This window comes from Xiphophorus hellerii, chromosome 11 (assembly GCF_003331165.1).
Source record: "Xiphophorus hellerii strain 12219 chromosome 11, Xiphophorus_hellerii-4.1, whole genome shotgun sequence".
Lineage (NCBI taxonomy): Eukaryota > Metazoa > Chordata > Actinopteri > Cyprinodontiformes > Poeciliidae > Xiphophorus > Xiphophorus hellerii.
In genome coordinates this window covers 8,500,609-8,524,871 of record NC_045682.1, presented here as the reverse complement: position 1 = coordinate 8,524,871, position 24,263 = coordinate 8,500,609, and the positions used below count along the sequence as shown (strand labels likewise).

At 41.2% G+C, this 24,263-nt stretch overlaps 1 protein-coding gene across 3 annotated transcripts in view; it reads left to right on the top strand.

Annotated features, from left to right (window-relative positions):
- Nucleotides 1-24,263, top strand: part of LOC116728593 (pbx/knotted 1 homeobox 2) — a 94,806-nt gene that overhangs the window by 59,315 nt on the left and 11,228 nt on the right. For 2 of the 3 annotated variants that reach the window (XM_032576817.1, XM_032576819.1), the window contains 6 exons: nucleotides 1,932-2,038; nucleotides 5,347-5,483; nucleotides 6,018-6,029; nucleotides 20,504-20,675; nucleotides 22,711-22,896; nucleotides 23,034-23,169. In XM_032576817.1, coding sequence (XP_032432708.1) covers nucleotides 1,952-2,038; nucleotides 5,347-5,483; nucleotides 6,018-6,029; nucleotides 20,504-20,675; nucleotides 22,711-22,896; nucleotides 23,034-23,169 — 730 coding nt within the window. In that variant the 5' untranslated portion in view covers nucleotides 1,932-1,951. The remainder of the gene's footprint in view (nucleotides 1-1,931; nucleotides 2,039-5,346; nucleotides 5,484-6,017; nucleotides 6,030-20,503; nucleotides 20,676-22,710; nucleotides 22,897-23,033; nucleotides 23,170-24,263) is intronic. The other variant, XM_032576820.1, reaches the window with a different exon arrangement.

Sequence of the window (24,263 nt, the reverse complement as noted above, 5' to 3'; positions counted from 1 at the left end):
TCTTTCAGCTGATACCAGCTGGAATGGGAACAGAAACCAGAAGACGCAATCAGAACACGGAATGACTCGCGGAGGCAACGCGCGTGGCACACAAACAAGTGCGAAGGCGCGCGGCACAAGCAGCGACTGCTCAGTCCGCACGCGGCAACGGCAAGGCATGTTAAAAATGCAGATTTTTCAGCTGAAACCTTAAATTAGAAACCAAACCACCATTTATTATCAGGATGTTGGCAGCGACACTTGGTTTGGATGCCAATCAGACAAAGAAGCATCTCAGTTCTATTGTTCTCCAGGCGGAGGCAGTGCCAGGATCCGACTCTCTTAGTCATGCTGGACTATTGTGCAGATTGAGAGAGTGAAGAAGAGATTATGGCATAGAGCAAATGCAAAAAGGGCCTAAAACACTTTTTAGACATATTCATGTCTACTTGTCGTCTGGACATAACACACCGATTAAACAGAGAACTATGGAACAGAGTGGTGCTAATCTCTTTCTGTTTAACAATCTATGATCTGTTTTATCACAATGCCAACTGACTTCATCTCTGTGTCATGCATGATCTTTTTAAGCAATGTGGGTTTTTTTGTACATCATATTTTCAGTCGAAAATAAGGACTGAAAACATCAATGTTGTTTCCTGGTAAACATAACGAGCATAATTTCAGGCATGTCCTCTTGACTGAATGTCATTTTATTATAATTAGTAATTAGAAATGTTCATTTTAGTCAGGCTGTAGTCGATCAAGTTCTATTCAGAAGAATGAAACATCCAGACAGACAAGGAAAGATGTAAAGACACTTCCTTACATCTGAATGAAATGTTTAACCCAGAATGGAAGAGGAATTAAAGATTAGCTTTTATTTATCAAGTCACAACATCATCATCTTTCATTTGTGTTCAGATTCTTGGCATACTTTCACAGCTCTGTAGGAACCAGAACTGGGATTGTGCTCAGATGTTCCGGTTCCGTTTGACTAACATGTAATGAAACGATTCCTCCAGGTCAATACCAGTCGACCCAAGTCCGCTAGTCCACTGCCTTCCATAGACACACATGGCTTTATATTTGGCCATTTTAGAAATAATTTTAAGAGCTTCTGTTAATATTGAAAAAAGAAATGACATAAGGTTACATATTCAGGTCTGTTTTCAAGCGGTGCGAACGCACAGGTTATGCGGAGCTCCAGGCTGGATGACCTGCTGTGTGTGTTTGTGCTGTTGGGGGGCGGGCAGGGGGTCTATTGGTGTGTGTAATGTTCCCCCCGAGCCAATTAGCTCCATCAGTGGGGGTGGGGCCAGTGGTTACAGCAGAGTTCCACAGGGTACTGTCCTCGACCCTGTGGGGTCCCGAAGAGCCCTAATTAGCCTTCATGACTTGCTTGGTTAAAGTGCAACAACAACACCAGCAGCCAACTAACAGAGACGACTGTCCTACTGTGACTCCATCGTGGAGCGTGGCGTTAGAGCCAGCTCTAATTAGTAAACAGGCCCGGTTCTCTGTAATTGGGAAACAAATACTTGGGTTTGTCTGTGCCGCCATTAGATCTCCGCTGCCGCTGCTCAGCATTTGCTGAATATTTGCAGAACGGGCTTGGTGATTGAGGATGTTCTCATTTGTTTCCTTTCTGCTTGGTTGCGTTGTCTGATCACTCCGTATTAATACATCATTCTGACTTGTCTGCTAGTTCTGTGCAGCACCATGCAGAGGCAGACTCAGCAGAAAAGAGAAAGAAATGAACTAGTCTGTCGAGATCAGGAGAAGAAGACTGAGATTCTGTGTGTGTGTGTGTGCGCGTGTGTTTGTGTGTTTCATTTTTGATTATTCAGTCACAGCAGCACCTGGTGGCTGCCGGTGTAATAGATTTTAAAAGCACCTTTCAAACCCGATTCATGTTTGGTGATCTTTCTTTCCCTGTGTGTGTCTTCCAGTCTCGATGTGAAGCTGTCCCATGATGCAACATGATTCCCCACCGCCTGCAGTGACAATGATGGCCACCCAGAGCGTTCCTCCTCCAACATACCAGGAAAGTCAACAGGTGAGAGCGACATTTTTACCAGCAGCCCGTCCCCAAAGGAAAGGGGGAACTGTCAGACTGTAGATCATTTCATGCTTCATTCCAAAATGTATTTGCAAAATCTGAAAAAATATCGGTGAAAGTGAGAAGTTAGAGAGGGAGTAACAAGAGTGAGTTTACACAACAATAAAATATTCCTGAAATCTTATTTCATAATCCCATTAGATTATAGTTTAGCAATGACTTTGGGAAAACTTAAGATTCCCACTTTTTCTATTTACAAATAAACAATAATTAAAAAAAAACCCCACAGAAGTACAAATGAAATAATCTTTAATCGGCGTAGCATATTCCAGGTCATGCGGTTTTACTTCTGTAAAACCTGTTTCATTACACAGAATGTATTTGACATGAGTAAGTAATGATTACAGTTACATTGCAATCTAATGACATAAGATATATAAACCCTATATAAATCTTTAAAACTGAAATTGTTTGAAATGACTGATATTTGTTTGGATAAGACCTTTTCCTAATTAATGATGGGGTTAAGGGAACATTCAAAAATTCTTTCTATGTAACCAAGCTGAGGTCCAGTAACTCCTCATAACCTCTCAACAGAACCGTTTCTCAGAAAAGCATGTAGCCGGACACCCGGTAAGTGGTTTGCATGAACTAGATAAAAAATATAACAACACCTCTGTTACGACTGGCTCAAGGTCATAACAAAAACAGGAGACCATGCAGTGGTTAAAGTGCATAAAAAGGAATATTTATTAACAAAAACAACAATGGATTGTGGATGTCGGTATCAGTGGTGTAATGCTAATGCTTGGATGTGTTGTATGAGTGCATATGGAAGTGTTGAAGTGCAAAAACAAAGACAAACTCAAACGTGCAAAAGGAGGGGAGCTGAGGCCTGGCAACAAAACACCACAAGCGTCAGAGTGGACGCCGAAGACGACCCAGAAGGTGGAGACAGCCAGGCTTAAATACTCTGTGCTCCAATCAACGGACCAGCACCACCTGCAAAGGGGAGGAGCACAAAGACAGACAAAAGCACCTGCAACCCAGCCCACAAGGCCCAGGGCCGTAACAACCTCCTTGGTTGATTTCTTTTATCATCTTTATCTTTACAAACACTGTTAATTTAATTAAAAGTTGAAAGACAGGAACAACTGATCAAAAACTAAAACAAAAGATTCAAAGAAGCGTTAGCAATCTTAGACATGACGCATAAGGGTTTACATATGGCTGTTTGTTAGTAGAAAACCTTAAGGATTGTGGTTGCTTTGAAATCTGCTTTGGTCTGGGCCTGCTTCTTATTGACCATGAGGTTAAGGGGAATGTCAAAGTTTCAAAAACTTTGCGTGTTCGTTCTGACCAGGGAGAAATGAGTCGACTGATTATTGTCTGGACTTTTAGTAGACGCATCGGGTCTACCAGGTGTGACAACATCCTTAGTGTCTGTTTACTACTGCTGATGGTATTCCATACAGTAAACAGAATAATAAAAGCACATATCTACCTACAAGTTCTCCAGTTTCCCCTCACACACTCCACCAGATGTTTAGAAATTGGACTGAGATGGGTGTTCCAACAGGACAACAATTTCAAACACACATGAAGCTGGTTCTTAAGTAGACAACAAAGGACAATCTTTAGCTTCTAGAACTTCAAACTTAAGTTTTATTTTTTGTAAAAATTTGCTGACTGTTATGATAATTACAGTCATAACGGTAGTGGGCATCATGTTATGACGGGGTCCATAGCAGAATACCCACTCATTTCAGTGAGTCCTGCCGTTTCTGATTGAAACAGTCAAATATGCAGCCAGCAACATGATAGAAACTCGTTAACGGTTTCAAAAAGCGCACGAGTTACCCAAATGTAGTAATTCCAATATTGTGTGGATTTGAGTAATCTGTGCCCCAAATGTAAAGTTGTACATTGTATACACCTTCCAATTAAGGAAAAAGCAGCTCATCCCCCCAGAAAAAAAAATATATTTGGACTTTTATGCCAATCATGAGTGAATGGAAATATCTGAAAAGACAGGTAGAAATCCTGTGGAAATTATGGAGGCTGCTGGATAATGCAGGAAAGCCTAATTTTAAAACAAATCACCTCCATAAAATAGATGTGCACCCTGAAGCGCTGTGCCGAAGGTCCGGCGGCCGCACCGCATGGCATCTTCTTCTGATCACCTATTATTCCTTCTCCGCATTCCGGTGTTGCCCGGAGGATTAGTGCCAGGGGAAGAGGTCCAGAGCAGCAGCACAGGCACTCCACAAATGCAAATGAGAACTAGTTAAGTGTGAAGAAGGTAATTTATTTCCCATTTGTTGTTGGGATTAAGACTTGAAGCTTCCTGCTACCTCAGTCTGACTCAAAAAAACAGGGGGGATGGGAGACGTTAGACCCATTTCCATGGAGTGATTGATGGAGAGAGAGGAAAGCGGGGTATGCAACAACGACGACCACGGACTCGGTTTGGAGAACGTGGTCGCTGACTTATCAAGCTCTCAGAAAAAAGTAACGCAAAACACAGGAAGCAGTTCGTTACGTTATTTATGCTGAATGATGAGTTCCCACACCAAAAGTTCGAACCACGTTTATTGTCCTTCCTTTGGTTTAATAAGTGCCAGTCCAACTTGAGCAGTTTTTCTCTAGATACTTGACGTAACTTGATTATATTTTCAAAATAACATTAAAACTGACAATAAAGCTGAAAGGACTGAAGTGTAGTGAAACCTTGATGGGAGTATCCATGATCCCCCAGGATGAATCGGAGCCTTCTGACAAAACAAACAGTTTGATTCTGAATTAGTCTCTTTTCTTTTTCAAAATGGAATCAAATCAAATGGTAGAACATTGAATTTGAATGAATATCACTGAAATAATTATCTGATTAATTGACAGTGAAGAGGAGACAGATTGAAGGAAATGCTTTTACAGTAGTGAGATGGCGCAGTTATGTACCATGGTATATTAATGTACTATTATACAGTAATGTTATTTTCCTCTTTATTTTCCTTAAGTGACTTTTTTTGCTATTTGGGTCCAAACTCATTGTTTTCCCTCAACACATTAAAGGCCTCTTTAGTTTTCCACTGCCCTTTGCACCAATTCATGGGGCTGTTTTGGTGAAACGGGGACCAATAATGAAGCTGTTGTGTTCTGCCATTTCCTAAATGGAAGCAGAATATTGTTTCCCAGCTTAGACTCTGACTGATCACCACCCAAACCCTTTGTGAGAGTTCGAAGTTCAAATCGTCTTTAACTTTGTGTTTGTTTGTTTGTTTGTTTTTTTTGTCACTTGTTGCCAGATGACGGGCACAACTCAGCAGAACTCCAAGACCCCACAGGTCCATATCCCAGCAGCCTCTGCAGCAGGAAATAACTCTGTCAGTGTGACCCTTGACCCCCAGGCCCAGCTTGAGTCTGACAAGAGAGCTGTTTACAGGTAAGTAGGAGGGAAAAAATTACTAAGGCCATTCATCATTGTTGTATAAGAACTTTTCCTTGAGTTTTCCTTCATAACTTAAAGTATGACCAGTCAAATTCCTGTAATGTTCTGTGATGTTAAACAGTTTGTTAGTAAATGTCACAGGACATGTTTGTTTTTCATCCGTTCTGAGCAGGCTTTGTCGTAAAAACATTTAAAGCTGTACCCAAAAGGTTTCTTTTAATTGCCTCATAAACAAAATAGTACTTTCAGCGATTAAAGTTGTTAATAATGAGTTTATAACTCCAAGAGGAAAGTATTCTGCACCAGCAGAAGAATGCACTGGGAGAAGGAGCTCTGGTTATTTGACTGTAACCAGTATTTCCAGGGAAAGCTAAAAGAAGCTAAACGTTTTTAAAAATGGTCTGGTGAAAAAGAAAACAAGAAACAAGTAAAATCTGATGTGAGACTTTTCAGTAGTCAAACAGAATTTGTTACAAATATTTGAGATCAACATTGTGAAATGAATTCATTTCTCTTTCACGCCAACAGTCATTTTCAAAGGTAAGGATTACTCTCCAGATCACAGAGGTCTTATGAAACATTCTGTCTTTGGAAAAATATCAGGAATGAAATAATAAAGACATTTTAGTTTTAGTAGATTTCACCATTGTTACCATTTTATTTTAAAGATCCAACGTGTGCCAACGGATAAGCAGTAAAAAAAACTACCTGATATTTCTCTGTGAATTAGAAGACACATAATGATGAGGTTTGGATTAAACTGTGATTTTTTTTTTTTAGCAGCTGTTGTGTCATGCTGCACATCCGTTAAATCCACTGTCATGTTTGTCATTTAATCTTGACGATAACAAAACTTATCTTAGTCAGCAGTGGTAGTCTTACTACTCCACCTACCACCCTTTTTATGGCGCATGTGTTCACACATAGTTGTTCAAATGTTGAATTTGTAGAATCTGGAAATAGGCATTAATTAAATTGCAAAATGTTTCCAAAGACTCTGCTTCAGTCACAGTAAGTCTAAAAACTTTCATTACTGTCCAAAAAGCTAGAATTACTGTGAAAATAGAAACTATCCCTCTGCAGGATGCGGTTTGTTGTTGCTGGAGTACCAGAGGACTCACTTTATGTCTTTGGATATAAGCCGCTCACACTCGGTAACAGTTGTCATTTACTCATGATAGGTGGTCGAAACATATGCAGCGTTTCTGAAAAAACGGTTATCTGCAAATACGTCTACATGTGGGAGGCATTGTGTGCTCTTTTCTGGTGTCAGCTGCAGCTCCTCCAGAGATACCACGGCCTCTTGGTCTCTCCGTAGCATTCCCCCTTACCTGTCCGCTGTGTTCCTTCGTCTCCACGACGCCGTTGTTTTTCCTCCGACCTTCTCAAATAAACAGCCGAGGCCTTCATATTGGATTCGTACTGAGATCACACCACTCACAGATAGACACTAACCACTGATGATTTGTGGGGGCTGCATACAAATGCGCAGCACACTTTTAAGCTTTGAATTTGTGAAAAAGTAGGAAATGACGAGTCGTTCTACTTCCACTTCCAAATAGAATCGAGTTCATAGATAGCAGCAGTGTAACAAAATGTAAAAAAATGTTCAAGAGTCGTGATTATTGTGCAAAAATACTGTATGTTAGGATAGTTAGCAGCTCCAAGCCGCTCTCAGTAGGTTGTAGCTCTTCCATGTCTTTGTGTTGATAGATTTTCTTCTTCCCTGCAGCTTCACGTTCTCCTCAGTTATCTCTGGGTTAGAGTGAATTCAAGCCTTTGATTCTGAACCAGATCAGACAGGTGCAGACACGATGGAAACACACTGAATAAATTAACAGTTAGAGCTTCCTCTAATCTTGTAAATCATTTCACATAAAGTTCATTTCTTGATAGACAATTGAGGGAATTTCATGTCCCCCACCCCCACACCTAAAAGCACCAAATATTGGTCAGATGTTACCCAGCTCAAGGTTTCAACTTGTATGTATGAGTTCAGACAACAGAAGCTAACTAGTGTGAAGGTGAAGCTTGTACACACATAAAAAGCCGCAGACCTGAAGCACTAGAGGCCGAACCCAAACCGTATCTGCTACAGCAAGAAAGAGAGAAACTTGAGGTTACATTTATTTTACCTTTCCTTCAAAAAAGCCCCAAAGTTTCCATTCTTGTTCGGTGGAAAAAGAAAAAGAAAACAAGAACAAAAAAAAAAGGCTGCTGGGCAAGTCTCAAAACACAACCGCCTCCTTCTGCTTTCAGCTTATCACTACAATATTGATGTACCTTCGTAACGAGATTGCATTACCTATTCATGAAGTGAAATATTCAAATACACAGACATGTCTAAAAGCCCCCCCCTCCCCATCTGATGGAGTCAGCAAACTAGGAGCCAACTGGATCTGTTGAGGGCGCCGTGCGCTCCCTGCCGTCCTGGAGCTTCCAGCCAGCAGTTTGCCATCTGCCTCAGCTCCTTGGGTGCAGCCCGCAGGTATCCGCCACCGCCTTCTGAGGAGGTGAGAGCTTCCACGCTTCGACCCGAGGCGAGCCACGGCGAAGTCCTGAGCCGCTCCCCCGGGAGACGAGGCGGGCTTTGATGTGAAGCAGCCATGTTTGAAGCAGCTCCTGGTGGCGCCGGTGGAGTCAGCTCCTCTTCCTCCTCCATGTACCCGTTCTAGCTGGCTGCCGTTCTCCTCCTCCACCCGTTCAGTACACCGCACTGCACAGGAAGCATTATGATGGCGACAAGAACAACATGGACGTTTAAAAGAGCGTCTGTGGAATTTTTTTTTCCCTCCTTTACTCGTCTGAGATATGCGTTGTTCTGCTGGTTTGCAGAGGAAAAAGCAGAGCAGGGAAATGGTAAAATAAACAAGCAGGTAAATAATAAAACAATAATAAACAGCTAAGCCAATGTAGCTTTGAAGTTATTCTGTCTTAACCATTATTATTATTACTGAACTGAAAAAAAAAAGTCAGTTTCAGTTCAAATTTAGCACGCATTAAGATCTGTTGAGCACATTTGAGAGCAAAGATAAATGTTACACTTGTAGGATGTTGACCCGTTTACACGGCCCAGATCCAATCATTATCTTCATGTACTCACAAAGAGTGAGACACCTGCCTCACTCTTTGTGACCTGCACACCTGGACCACGTCCTGGTTGCTGCAACTCATTCTGTGTGAAGGAAGTTGTGAAGTCGCTACGTTCAGCACTGCACTCGTGCATTTTTCTTCGCTGTCTTGAGCCAAAACACGCTCCGATGATGATCCGACTTCTTTACTGTCATAACTACATCAAACACCGATGGAGAGTCCTGGAGCCGCTCTACCAGGATGCGGTTTTGGGATGCCGCCCCAGGAGGTCATCGTGGTATTATCGCGGCCTGCAGAAAATACGGGAGGTTTCCGCGCTTAGTGTCTGTTTTGCAAACATTTTTTAGCTCTTTTTACTCGACATCATGGGCTGCAACCATGCTGCTCCTAGAACCCCAGTAAGCTGCCACCGTTCCAAAAGAGAGTTGTTCATGCCTAAAAACGCTCTCATGTTTTCTTATGGGTAATTAAGAGCATGCTCAGCATGTCTCGGAACGGCTCGCTAAAACCCTGCAAAGACCACTCAGGCAGGGTTTTTTTTCTTCTTTTTAACACCGTAACGACGTCCTCATCCGGTCATGAGCTCATGATTGGCTGATTGGCATCTTCAAACTGACTCTGGGCTGAGAGCAAATGTTGGAAGAATTAGTAAAACCAAAAGAATAAAAAGAAAAAAAACCAGAGGGAAACCTCCTAGAGATAATGAAGTGATAAAAACACTTTTTATGCTGTAAGAAATAATTAAACTAATAAAACTGCAAAAAGGGAAATTAAATTATCGATGAATATTTGTGCATATTTTGTTGCGTGTTGCCACACTCCCGCATTTTTACATATTATGTTTACATATTGGTTTGTTTTGTTTCTTTTGTTTAGTCCCTCTCTCTTTTCTCCCCCATACTTTAGATATTAGTTCTTTTTGTGGAGTTTCTTATTATTTCATGGTCCTCATCAGAGATCATATTTATGTTAATTATGCTTGTGCACACCATGAGTGCTGGGATTTGTGGATCTATTCTTGGCTGTGGAAATTACTTGAAAACACTTGATGGGACTCAATAAGAAGAGGAAAACATGCTGACTTTTTATTTTTTTCTAACATCACATCCACCCCATATGTACTTTAGGATTTTTATATTTTCACTATAATTAATTAGGGCACAACCCTTTTTTTTTTTTTTGAAAGGGTAGGACGATCTTACTTCAATTGAAGTCTTAATTCAGTTCGGATTTTTCTCACCGATTCTAATATGTGTTGCTTTTCCCCTTCATGTAATGTTGGCTTTTTGTCCCTACTGTCCAAAACAATGATTCTTTCCAAAGAACTCCTCTGGGGACGAATGGTTGATCATTCTTCATGCTACCTGTGCTGCTGTGGCTCATAATGAAACCTTACAGAGCATCCAAGCATCACCCAGCTTGAAATACTCCCAGGAGCAAAATGAAAAAATATCACCATACTTTGGATTCTGGATAACTTTTGAAACCCTTTTACAGTGAAGGAGATGCTTTGTCCACTAAAGTGTGGTCTGAACCAGAGCCAAACATGATTGTTCGCCACAGTTTTTAAATTTTTTAATAAAAGGTTTAGGAGAATAAAAAAGGATTAGTTTAGGAAAATTATATGCCGACTACAAATATTGATGTTAATTGAGTATTATAGTCAATGTCTTTGATTGTGTTGCAGATTGTGCAACTGGTGATAATTACTGACGGTTTTTGCATTCTTGTTGGGGTGACACAAGTAGAGTCACTTTCTATGTTTCTATAATGTTGGACTGACGATGATGACATAAACTTGAAGCGAGCACATTTGTGTTTGGTTGATTATTTTATTGTTGTAGCAAAGTTTCTTGTCATAAATCTCATGCCATTAAAAAGCCAGGTTATTTTTCTCGAAGCACACATTTGTAGGAAAGAATGCGTTCGTGTGTAGAACGGCAGTTCACCATTTATATGTCACTTTGCCTTCAACTTGAAGAAAAAAAATAACGTGTCCACTTGGTTTAAAGGAACCCAGATTGAAGTTGCCCCAGATAACAGTTAAACATGAAGCAGACAGCGACCGACTGCTGTAGCAGGTTTCAATCTCAAGGGTATGATGCCTGATTGATGCTTGAAACTCAAGCATCAAAACCAAAGTCCATAGCAGAATAAGCTGTTTAGTTTTGGCATTTGGAAACCAGATTTTCCCTACAAATGTGGCACCATTTAAAGGGAAATAAACATAGTTTCTGATGGTTTGTGTTTCTTGCCAAGAAGCATTGCTGCAATAAAGAAAACGTCGACCGAACACAAATCCACTTCCTTCACGCAGGTGATTTTGATCCGATACGACTGAGATAAGAACTGAGACTGAGAAATCCTCTGGCATTAAAATAATAATATCAGAAAATTGTCGGAACAGCAGCAACGTACCAGCATTGCTGAGCCTTCGGCTGCCTGAATGTGGAGGAGATGAGACATGGATCTACGTTTGTCACATGACGTGTTGGGACAGTTCCCTGTCAGGCACAATTCAAACTAAGAGTGCAAATGAGAGCAAACAGCAGGATACAGTGTGTTAGAGCTCACAAGAAAAGGTAAAGTCAGATGACAGCCAATGAGTGCGCGCCAGCTCTTGCTGCCTTCAGGGCCTTTTGTCACAGAAAGCACAGCTGTTGCTGCAGAGTGACTAATCCTAAAGCTGCTCTGATTTTTATCTCAGGTGGTTCTGTGGAAGAAAACGATCCGTGTTCTGATTCCTGACTACAATTATGGCAGTAATCTTCCCCTTGCCGGAGAAAGCAAACCCTTTGGCTCTTATCAACACGCAGAGACGCCGATTTACGTTTCGGCTGGTGGATGCTCACCACTGACAGGCCTCTTACCGGATGACTTTACGTGACGATCGTGTGTCGCGTATGTGTCGTCGGATTGCGTTGAGTCACGGATGAAATAACACAACCGCACAAAGAATCTGAAAAAGGGACGCGGTGTTTTACTTTCAGTTGTCAATACAATGACTCTCATTGAGGTCCGAGGGGGATATTCTTTCGCCACTCAGTAAAAATGTTTTAATTAAAAGCAAAAATGGTGTCGGCTGCCATGGCGACGGCTGTGCATGTGGAATACAGCTGACACAGAGCGAGAGAAAAGAAGAGTACATATGGCTTTGAGTTGCTCTTCACCTGTTTATCAGCGTTGTTTTCTCTTTGCTGTGGCTAAACTCTAGCTCAAATAAACGACAGAAACTGGACTGCCTATTTGTATAACGTTGTGACACAGTCGCCAAATAGGATAAAATATATCTTAAAGCAGCTAGGAAGCTGTGTATCCTACAACAGCAATTAATAGTATAAAAAATTTGATTAGTTGTCCAATATAAAAACCCCCCGTCTGTTTAGTCCTCTCTAGCAGCTTGACAGAACTGAGAGAAACCAAACTGTTTCTAGATTTATATCCAGGGAGGGAGGAGACATATTTTATGTATCAAAACATCAGCAAATTCCTCCGCTTTAAATTAATATTTGATAGAAATCGGATAAGAAATAAGATCACTACTCTACTAACACTTTTGTGATTCCTGCTCATCCATCATCGGAACAACCTGATTGACATGAATCAATGCAGTTGAAGAAGCACATCACTAGCTATAGCGGCTAATAGGTACTGACCTATCCAGTAATGTCAATGGTGCTCAACGTGGTCGTAGGACTTGTTGCTGTGGCACGGGCCAGGATGAGTCCTGTGTTTACTAGCAACTCTGGAGAAAGTGAGATGAAAATGAGCTTAGGAATGATCACCAATAGTTAATCTGCCAATCACATGACAGCAACTCAATGCATTAAGGTATCTAGATTAAGGAAAATTGACTTCCTGAAGTTCAGACAAAGCGTCAGAATGCTGAACAAAGATGATCTCAATAAAACTACAGGCGTTTTCCACTAGACCACCTCCGGCCAGATTCGTTTTCCACTAGCACTCAGCCCGGCTGTTCTCAGATTTTCACACCTACTTCAGGGGTAGTACCAGCAGGACCGAGCAGGGTATGGCACAGATGCCATTTGATCTACAGCTGACCGCATTCATTGATTGGCTCGTGATTTACGACATCACTGAAAACTGCAAATGACATTAGCATTTAATGTTTAATGAAATATCTGGGTTCACATTAGTCCATCAGAAACTCGCAGGTTCTCCATCTCTGAGTCTTGCTGCAAACATCAGTGGAGAGTTGACTACAGCTGCTGCGCGCTCACATCCCACCCTCCATAGCGAGGAGCAGAGTGTATAATGGAAAAGCTCACTACCTGGTGTAGAACCGAACCGCGCATTAACCGATCAGAGCGCGTCTTGCCAGTGGAAAAGCGCCTTAGATGTGGCATGGTTGATGGTGCCAGGCAGGCAGACTGGCTGGAGTGTTTCACAAACTGCTGCTCTTAGTGGGATTTATTCTTTCATTTTGAACACCAGATCCAGTTTACCCCCTAAATTCCTCTTTGGACCCTCATGGCACTGATGGAGGTCTCATTCGTGACCGGCTAAATATTTTCCAGCTTCAGTTATTTACCACTACGTTTTGGCAGAAAATAAGCAGTAATTACATAGTTAAGGATTTTATATTGTCACATATCCACACCTGTTACAATCTGATCCCCAGGTCGGTCGACTGGCATGGAAATGAAGAGTAAAGAATAAACACTGCTCACGTTGGGAGCAAATGGCTAAACGCGCCTCGTCTTGCTGTTACAGTCACATTTAAACTGGACTTCATCTCCCACTCCCACAGTAGGTAGGATGATGTAAGGAGGCACAAATAGCTGTGTCGTTTCTATAGACGCTCAGATCTGTCAGCCTTCCTGCATCAGCACCATGCCTATGTCGAGGCTGAAGGCTTTTCGCATGAACGAAAACAACATCCCTGCCATTTTTCTAAGAATCATTTTTCCTCAGGAAGTCGGCTTAGGCTTTAATGTTTCTTTTCACTAATTGCTGGAATGCCAGCTTTATGATGAGATGTGTGGTTTCCTCTCTCTCTCTCTCTCTCTGGATGCTTTGTTATTAACAGCTGACTGTTTGTGTGATAGGGTGATTAGCCTAATGAGTTGTGGCATTTACTGTAAAGATCCTTCTGGATTCTCTGCATCTCATTAAATAGGCGGAGAGGGCTCTTGTTTTTTTTTTTTGCAGGTTGCGGATGTAACGCTCTCCGCAGCTCGGAAATGGAAATATGCGTTTAATTGAAAGAGACGCGAGCGTCAGCTCCGTTTCAAACAGAAATGTCCTTGTGACTTCACAAGCTTGACTTGGAAGAACTTTCTTTACCGGGAAAAAAAACAAAAAAAAAAACAGGACAACTTTGCCGTTTGTCTCCCTCAGATGAAGATCAACAATAAACAGCACCGTGAGAGTGCTTTTCGTGTCATCTTCTCATAAGAAGTCTAATGTAGCATGTTGTACTAAATCAGCAGGAAAAACAGATTTAGGATTTCGGGGTTTCATTCTGCCACATACGCATTTTTAGTTCTTTTTAAAAGCCAAAAAAATACACAGAAGATTGAAGTTCTATTACCCAACACAAGTAAACACAATTAATTCCATGGACCCAAGGATGTCGTCCAGAAGGTTTTCAGGCTTGGCAGTGTGTTCATGGGATTCTGTAACGCACCATAAAGTCTTTTTATCCTCGGTGCCAAAATGCATGAATGCGTCCTCCTACAGCGAGCTGCTCAGGCCGTCTGACGGGCTTTAAAGAAAAAGGCCGTGCCTCTTTCCATTTCACAGGTCAGCATGTGTTGGTGCTCAGCGGCTCCTGGATGCAGGAAACTGTGTCAGAGCTCAAGTGGTTTTATTGGCTGTTTCTGTTGGATACTTATTTTTACGAGTTTCTTTTATGGTTGACTTTAGATGAGAACAAAGTTCAAGATATATTTTTCTTTTACTAGTTGGTGCTTTTCCTCCCCCCCAGACTTAGACAAACAACTAATTGTTCCTACACTGAATTGGTTTTTTATTAGACCAGGAAAAAAAACAAAAAACAACAAACTTTCTTTTTTTCTTTAGCTGTTGCCAACAAATTTCCAAATGTGTGCAATTATTTTCACCCTTACTGACAGACAGGTTAGGGGGCCATTAAAGAAAAAAACTGTTAAGGAAACTGCATTGTTAAAAACAAACCCATCCGATTAGGACAGTACATTAGAATAAGTCTAAAATAAAAAAGTAGTCAAATGGAAATAGGAATTATTCAGTGCTCTGGGTTATTTAAGTGTGTGTGTGTGTGTGTGTTCCTTTGTACACTCTAACCCCGCACCTTTCCTCGAACACAGGGGTGTTTTTCAGACATGTAGCCCGGGGAAACAGGGGCCTCGTTGGGAGCAAACGCAGCTTGACTCCAGCAAATCTGGTTTCTAATATGCGGGCATACAGCCGGCCTGATTAGACTGCTACACGGTGGGGAGCGCAGACGCAGAGACCTCCGGCTCGCACGCGTTCAAATAAACACATATTTTTTAAAGCGCTGCCCTCCATCTGTGCCCTCTTGGTGGTTTGCTAGATTTTTGTAAATACTGGCAAATGCAATTTGTTCTGAAGATGACTACAGTGATTTTTATTCAAGCTTGTCCGCGGCAGCGCCTCGAATGAACAGGTTTATTATTCTTCACCGTGTTCAGAAAAGCCCTTAAATTAAATCCAACGTTAAAGGAGGATCCAGTTTGATCCCCTTCTTCTCAGGATGCAGAAGGTTTAGGCATGCAGAGCTCTTCTCTGAATGCAAATATACTGCAGTTATATGAAAGAAGTAGCCTATGAAAGCCTGCTTGTCTCCTATCAGTATCTAGTATCAATTTGAGCAAAACTGAACAATTCAAGTAATAAAAGCAAACAACATACTTTAACATTTTCTATAAATGTAATTTTTAAAAAAATTATATGGTGAAGAGATTTGGCTACCCGCACTTTTATTTCCAGTTGAAACGGTAGATTATATCAGCCGCATATGACGAGAGTGTCATTAGTTGTTTCTCAGTGGCTAATATTAAAAACAACACGTCAAAGCAAGTTCACCCTCACAGCAGACCGCAAGATACCAACGCAAGTTTTCAAAGACCTGAAACTACACCAGACTATAGCCGGCCCTTGAGACGGCTAAAAGCGCGACCACTACTAATCAGTGCGCTTCTGTGTGACTTCTACACTCTTCTTCTGCACATGTGGGCCTCTTTGGGTTTGTAAACCGTTTGCACAAAAGTGCGACTGCGGTCATTCAGTAGCATGAACGACAAAGTCAATAAATAAATAAATAAATGAAAAAAAATCTGATTTCTATGAAAAATTGGAATTGAGAGTCAAAACCCGACGTGTTAATGTAACCAAAAGAAGAAAAAAAAGCATGCCAGATAGTCCTAGAGAATGTGGATAAGGACTTCTGGGTGGAAGTTTTCTAGAGAAATCTAAAATGTTTGGACAGCATAGATTTGGTACAGGACAACGAAGAATTCCACCATGTATCAGACACTGAAGGAAATCCTAAGACAATCTGTAAAAAAAGAATACGCTGGTGCAGAACTGGATGCTGCAAAATGACAAGGACTCAAAAGAAAAGGGGTAAATTCACCCAGGAAGGACTACTAAATAATGGAAAGCTGTGGAATGATTCAAAGCCTTATCTCAGTGAAATGCTGTGATGTCACCTGAAACAGGCTGAAGACACAAGAAACTGAAGAAATCTGTTTCAGCTGAAAGTGAGGGAAACCTTCCTTTTGCATGGATTAGATGGCTGCTCTGAGTTATTTTAGCAACACTGGCTGCTATAGCATGCTGTCCAAACCTTTCCACAGTTAGAATACAGATTTCTGTTGAGTCCCTTTATTAAATAAGATAGAAAGATGAAGTTTTCGTGTTTACTTGCAATCAAACAACTTTCTTTACTTGGAACCAAACATGAGATAAGCTGATGGAACCGAATACTAATCTATCTCACTCTTTTTAGTTGTGTATTTGTACATTTCTTTCTCCTTTCACGTCACATTTATGTATTTTGTGTCGGTCTTCCACATTAAAATGAACGTTTTTGGGGTTTGAATACATTTCCGTACTACTTCATGCATCCCCTTCCAGAAACTCGGATCCAGGTCTACCAGCTGCTTCCTATAATCCAGAGAATTCCCAGTTGTAACTTCGTTGGACATCTTGCCACTCAGCTGAACCTCAGCAATAAAACTGACGCCTGTTTCCGTCCTCTGACTCACTGACCATAAACCGGATGCTGCAAGCTCACCCAATAGTTCTCAGCTTGGTGCGTAAGCCGGCGCGTTCCGTACTGGCCTCTGATTCTGGGCTTTTTGCTGGTGACCCAGCGCGGCGCGGTGCTGCAGGGTGGGAGGACCTGCCGTGCTGACTCCACTCACTGGGCGATCTGTAAATCGCTCTTTTATGGCCCTTGTAATGATCCCCCAGCCGGCAATATCCCCACCGTCGCACTGCAGATAGGACATGCCGTGCTCGCTTGTGAACATGGGGCTGCTTGAGGGGTGGAGGGGGTTTAGAAGATAGTGCAAGAGAGAGAATAAAAAGCACCCATAATGTGACCATACAGTCACGCACACATGCAGGCCCATGTACATAAAAAAGACCTGGATTTTCACACCCCATCTGTCTTAATCCTGACTGTGTAAAGGTCATAAGGAAGCACAGAGCAGTGGAGTTTTTACCTCATCCCCGGGTGGGTGAAATGGAAATGTGAGCGATTTTATTTCATTCCCGCCTGATAGCACTGGAATTGTTTTATTTTGACATTTTCAAAATGTAAAATCGAGCAAAATTCCCAATCAGTTTTGCTGCAGCTTCTTTCTGTTTTCTGACAACTTAAATTTTTGAGTCTTGGAAATGTTCCAGTCTCGTTCCACACTAAGTTCCGAATATGCGCTTAAGGTGGAGACCGCAATGTACCGTAGTTTTTAATTGATCAACGTAAACCTTTAGCTGTAGTGAGACTTTGCTCAGTGGTTACCACAGAACATAATCAAACCCCCTGGCAGATGGAGGCTTTAAAAAATATTTTATTTTTGCAACATATTTCTTCCAACTTGAAAGCATTATTGATGTTTCCAAGCAGATCCACTTGAATCCTACAGCCAATGTTAGCAAAAACAGTGCAAAAATGTTATTAAAAGGATCAGATTGCTGTTAACCAATAAAGATTTTAATGATTTAGAAGTGTGTATCTGTTTTTATGTATTTGTTTACTTCAGTGTAAATACTAAGATAAATATTTCCTTTGTTACTGCTGGATTTGGAATTCAATACCTTTTGAGAGATATTTGTCTCATTTCTTAGTAGATGCAAACATTTTGACTGGACCAAAATTTTTAAACGTAAATCTATCCAGAGTATGAATTACTTTGGTCTTCACTACATGAGAGGCGAACTATGTCCTGAAGAAAACTACAGCCTACCTTTTTTCACACCTCTCTCTGTCTCCTCAAATACATTTGTGGTAAATATTCCTTAGGAGCAGCGCACACATTACACAACCCACCTACAGCAAGTGTGCCACATTTCTTTTATATCTCTGCTATAAGGAGCTTGAAGCCTTCTGTCCAGTCTGTGACAGGCTGCCTCATGTTACTGTTGGTTTGGCGGATTTGCTTTGCCAAGTTTTGTCAGGCTGCACACCCAGTTCTCGTCATCAAAACATTAACACTGAGTTCCAGACTTCGACGGGACGCCACTATATTGTCCGGAGAAACAGCCGTAACGCTGCTTCTCTGGAGGTGAAGAGAAGTTGAAGGTTTGGGTAAACCCCTCCGAATTTAAGCCGTCCACCAAAAGTACCTAGAGATCTTAAAGGGCGCAACATCAGAACACTAGGAGTCACTGATTGGCTAGTGAACTCTCGCCTGTACTTCTCTTTTTCAGACTTTCATTTCTTTTAATCAAACCAGAAGTCTGATTAAAAGACTGAGCCGACTGTCCAGCATAGCTTCCTTGTCCACATAGTTATGTTGCAAGACTTGACCACAACGTTCAACATCGTACTTTCTACTGTGCAGTCGGGTCTTTCTAGCTTGCAGTCTCATTAGTGCTGACGTTCTTTTAGGACTAACCTCAACTGCCCATTATTAATAATTATTTGTTGTCAACATTGCTTTTATTTCCTTTGTTTGCAGCAGCTCGACATGCCTGTTTAATTGTTTATGCTTTAGACATTTTATTAGATTCAGATTGTTTGGCATGCTAACACTTAAAGAATTGGTTAGCCTATTGCTGGGATTGATGGTACAAATCTTAAACAGAAAAGTATCTACATGTTGCACATCATCCTGCTATCAGTTTTGGCCTCGTTTTAGCTTCGCTCCCAACTGAGCACCGCTCTCTGCTGCACAACGAGCACAAACCCTAGCACGCAGAAGGTAGAGGCCTTCCTTTCAGCACGTGGTCCCCCTGTTTAGTATTCCTGCCATGCCTGTTTGGTGGAGCAGCATTAAATTGGGATCAGGGAGATTAGAGTATAATATAGACGACTATTAAAGGCTGCAAATGGGAGCCAGGGGTTAGAGTCTGAGCAGTGGCCTTGCCTAGCCATATGCTAAGCTGTGCAATTACTACTTCCACACACGTCTTTATACAAATGACGCAAAGTAAAATAAAATAAAAAAAATACCAATGATGTTCAGAGCAGGATCCTTTTTTAAAAAAAAACAGCTGTCACTAAGTTAAAAGGGCAAATTACAACAGAGGTCATGTTACATAATTCGATCCACAGTTAGTTCTTTTTCAGCTTTATGGTCTCTTAGCTCACCACATTATATATTCAGATCAACTCTATTTATTCCAAATACAATACAATCCCAATGAGATCTAGTGATGGACAGTGGAAGGAAGTCAGTTAATTAGGTAATGCTAATGCTAATTGTTGAAATCACTTTTACGCTAACAGCAGGGGGAAAAAAAAGAGTCAAACAGAGAAGTACTGAGCCAGAACAATGAAATGAAGAACAATGAGGTTCGTATTTATTGGCATCAATATCTCCATTGGAAAGTGGTGCTGTAAATTCAAGATGAATTTTATCATTTTATCTTTTTGAGTTGACGCAAATCAAAAGCTTTTTATGTCCTGGTCAACAAAATTTTGCAGAAAATAACTATAGTTGATCAATTTTGATTTAAAGGTTTCTGCCGTGTTCATAAGTCACAATCTCTCTCACGAAGTTCTGCGGAACATTTTCTGGACAATGATGCCACGACTCGGTCCTCAAAACCATAAATATTATGCGCTGCCACATGGCAGACTGCAATTGCAAATTGCAAATATGAATATTTTCATAGGTAATTGTAACAAAATACAGTTACTCATACATTCCAATTAAATCACATAATACTATTAAATGCGTTTATGCGTTAATCCTAACTCTGGCTGGAGTGGCATTAACCTGAGGCAGTGTGTTTCTGTCCAATGGAAACACAACGCAGATGCAATCGGGTTATGCTGGCTCTGCTTTTATTGTGTTTAAATGTACAGGCAGTTTTGATTGTTTAGCAGCATGACATACCCTAAGGAAAATCTTGAACATGCTAAGCAAAGTTCTGCTGGAGATCTTTGAAAAGATCTTGAAATGAATTGGATATGGTCGAATGAGTGTCTCCTACATTCCCACCTTTAGCTTCTCGCAGGAATGTCACTCACATAGGATCGCTCAGACACGCCGTCTAATTGTTCATATCGCTTGGATATATGTAGAGCATTTCCTTTGAGCAGAAAACAACTGATATCGAAGAATACCATCGACATTTGAAATTTTCAACTTTCTTTACCGAAAAAGTTATTATAAAATGTGAAAATCTTCATCAGAGGAAAATGAACTGACGAATCATTTATTTGTCTTGCTGTATTTGGTTTGCACTAAGTTCTTTTTTCTCCCGCTCGTCTCCTTCAGACATCCGCTGTTCCCCCTGCTGGCTCTGCTGTTTGAGAAATGTGAACAGGCCACGCAGGGATCCGAGTGTATCACGTCGGCCAGCTTCGATGTAGACATTGAAAACTTTGTTCACCAGCAAGAACGAGAACACAAGCCCTTCTTCAGTGAGGATCCGGAGCTTGACAACTTGGTGGGTCAATGACTGAGGCAAGAAACACTGAGTGCATAAAAGGTCGGGGACGTCTCTTGTCCACGTCCCTCTTCAGGTGTCCCCACAGATTTGCTGCTCGGCTAAGTTCCTGTCCAATTGTCAGGAGATAATTTTTAAAATTTCACAGACAAAAATAAAAAGAAAGTTCAGAATAGACCTGTTGCCTGGTTGTAAGAGTGAATGAGACGAGTGATTTCATTCCTATGAGATAAACAGAAAAATGTTTGATATGTCAGTTGACAGTTGAAGAGTTAAAGGAGAAATGTCTTTCAATTTCTCTTTGAACTCTTTTTCAGAATAGCCAAAAAAAAACAACAAAAAAAAAAACAACTCAAGCGAGCATATAAACTTTAAACGGTTCGCCTGCATTGAACTCTTCCAAACCAGAAAGCATGACGCTCAAAAATTACGGCTTACTGGCTCATTTGCAAGCAACACCTATAGAAAGAAAGAGCTAAATAGCCTTATGGATATGATTTTCTGTGTTGGGTCTTCATGTAGCCATATACTCCAATGACTACATGTAACCACATGTCGCTGTTCCATGGGTAAGGAAACCAGTATCAAACCTGCAAACTCATTTTGCAAGAAGAGCGATCTGGTAAGCATTAGGGTAAACATGCTCCTTACTTTATGGAAGCCATCAGCTTTTCAATTCCCACTAAAATGAAAATATACAGATTGATGTGTAAAAGAATTAGAAATGAACAAGTAGATCTAATTTTTTGTCTTACTAAAACGTTTCATATCCAGACATCACTGTTAATAATTCACTCCAACGATATTTTTTTCCCCCTTGTCATTTCTGGCACCCCCCACACACTCTGCTTGCAATAGCCATGAAGAATTACAAATAAAAAGAGGATGCCTGCTGATCAAGAGAAATTGGATTTTAAATGGTCAGCGTTGTCATCACAGTACAGGAGGGCATGCTGACAAGTGCTGAACAGTCAATTAACCCTGCATCTGTGTGTTTTATGAGCCACTGGGTGTCAGCACCCTTCCCAGAGGGCACTAACTCTTCCACAGGGCAGTGATGTTACTCTGGGCCCTGCTGGCTGCCATGGGTACAGGAGTTACCGGTCCCTTGATTAAGGGAGGGCAGTTTCATTAGCTCATTTATCTTCTCCTTGGCAAAGCACTTTTCTGACCTTTCTGTTGACCTTCAGTGGCGACTTTAGAGCAGAGTTTTACAGAATGGCAAAAGCAGCCAAAGATGCCAAAATGCAGAGGTACTGGCAGTATGTATCCTTTCATTTAAATACATTCTAATGTGTGTGTCTGTTTTGATATTTTTTCTGATACTTTTAGAACTCTCTTATGTCCAAATTGTATTTGATTTAAGTGCACTGCTAGTAGCACAGTTGTAGTAGTAATCTGGATTAAAAAGCTGTATTTAATTCTGAAAAGGTCAGATTAATATGCAGTTAACTCGTCCCAAATCATTTCCCTCAATCTAATAAATTCAGATTCAAATTCAGTTACAACTTAAAACAGTCAATGTCAGTGTAAATCAGGATATACGTAGCTTAAAACAATGTTAGAAGTCACCCGTTTAAGGAAACCAGTACCAAACCTGCAAACATATTTGGCCAATATTTGGGTATCACTCAGGCTGGACTGCGACAGACTGGCGACCTGTCCAGGGTGTACTCCGCCTCTCCCGAAACGTTCGCTGGAGATAGGCACCCGCACCCCTCCTGACCCCACTAGGACAAGGGTGTTAGAAAATGGATGGACTCAGGCTGGATGGGTAACTTTGCCTAGGCTCTAAGTCGGCTGTTTGGTTGAACCCAGTCAGGTTCGCTCAGACTCAAATGCCCAAACCTATTTGGGCAGACTATGGAGGTTTTAGCCAGTAGGTACACCAAGGACTAACTAAGAGTTTAAAAGCTCCTCTTTTTCTCTAATTTGGTGGGCACTGCACTCCAGAACGTGGTGCAAAGAACTTCGACTGCAGACTTAACATGCACAAAAGTGACGTGGTTTGACGTGTGCCTGTGTGTACTCTTAGATGGTGAAGGCTATCCAGGTATTACGGATCCACTTACTGGAGCTAGAGAAGGTCAATGAGCTCTGTAAGGACTTCTGCAATCGCTACATCACCTGCCTCAAGACCAAAATGCACAGCGACAACCTTTTGCGCAACGACCTCGGAGGGCCCTACTCTCCATCCCACACCAGTCTCAGCATGCAGCAGGTTAGTCTCAGCCAAACCTCGGAGTAGGACTGTTTCCTCTGGGCATTCCTTGTCGCATACCACCAGGTGTGCTTTGCTCTGTGCTTTGCCCTGCACCACAATTGCTCACCAATATCTCCTTCTGCGATCCCCCCCAGGAACTAATTCAGACCTCCTCTCCATCCATGACCTCTGTCTCCAGTTCTGTTAACTCTTCAGGGATTGTGGTGCCCGCCGGAGGTCTGCAGCAAAGCAACGTCGCCATGACCACCATCAACTCACAAGTGGTATCAGGTTAGGATGTGATTGCACACCTGTGGCACAAACTTGACAAAGTTGAGTTTAGATCAAGAACTGGAAGTAGCCGAACTGCAAGTTAAAATGCGGAGGCCGGTTTTCATTTATACCAAGGTTTGAAAACGGTTTCAATTTCAAAGCTACAAAAACATTTCACCATAGTATTGTCTGACTGTGTGAACCACAGATTACTTCACTATTCCCATGTTAACTAAGAAACTAATTTGACTGTTTGGAAATATTTCCATCTGCAAAAATCTGCCTTCTGGTGGAAGCTACTGCCACCGCCAGTCTTATTAAGATAACACTGTTTGAAAACTACAAGAATAGCACTCATATACAGTATTGTGAAAAATACTGTTAAAAAAAATTGATCCCACACCCCAACAGCTTTGTTTCTGTTTTTTGCTTTTTTGTCACAATAGAATGTCTCAGTTTGTCCCCTAGAAACATTCCAGTGGCTGATATGGCCACTAGAATGGCCATATCTACCCATTTTTATTTATCTGGGCAAATACAAATGACAATTATAGGATGACAATTTCATTTAAAAATGGAGATAAAATCCATACCAGCCAGTGGCCCTGGTATATGTTAAATGATCTCGAATTAATCCAGCGTATTTGTATTCTTTTAAATTCAAGAACAGATAATAAACAAACCATGATGGGGTGCTCTCTTCCTGAAAGATGAGATTTGCCCATCAGTCTGTGAGCTCCATGCCAAGCACACATGGAGATTTAAATCCAAACAAGAAGCTAAGTGATCACCTTAAAGAGGGTCATTCATGGTTAAAACCCCTTCTGCGTAGCTGAATTAAAATAAACAGTGGGTTGAAATCTTGCAGATGCAGCTGAATGCAGGGAAACAGCTAGTGCTTAGGCTTAAAAGGCAGCTACTTTTTCCACCACATTGGTTTGAATTGCTTTTCATCATTCATTCATCATTAATTGATAAAAGAACAGCATGCTCTGAGCCAAGACTGTGCAAAGAAATATACACACTTTACATTTAAGATAAAAAAATATATATATATCAAAACCCATCAGGTTGCAGCTTTGGTTTCATCTGATTCAAATTCTGTAAAACAA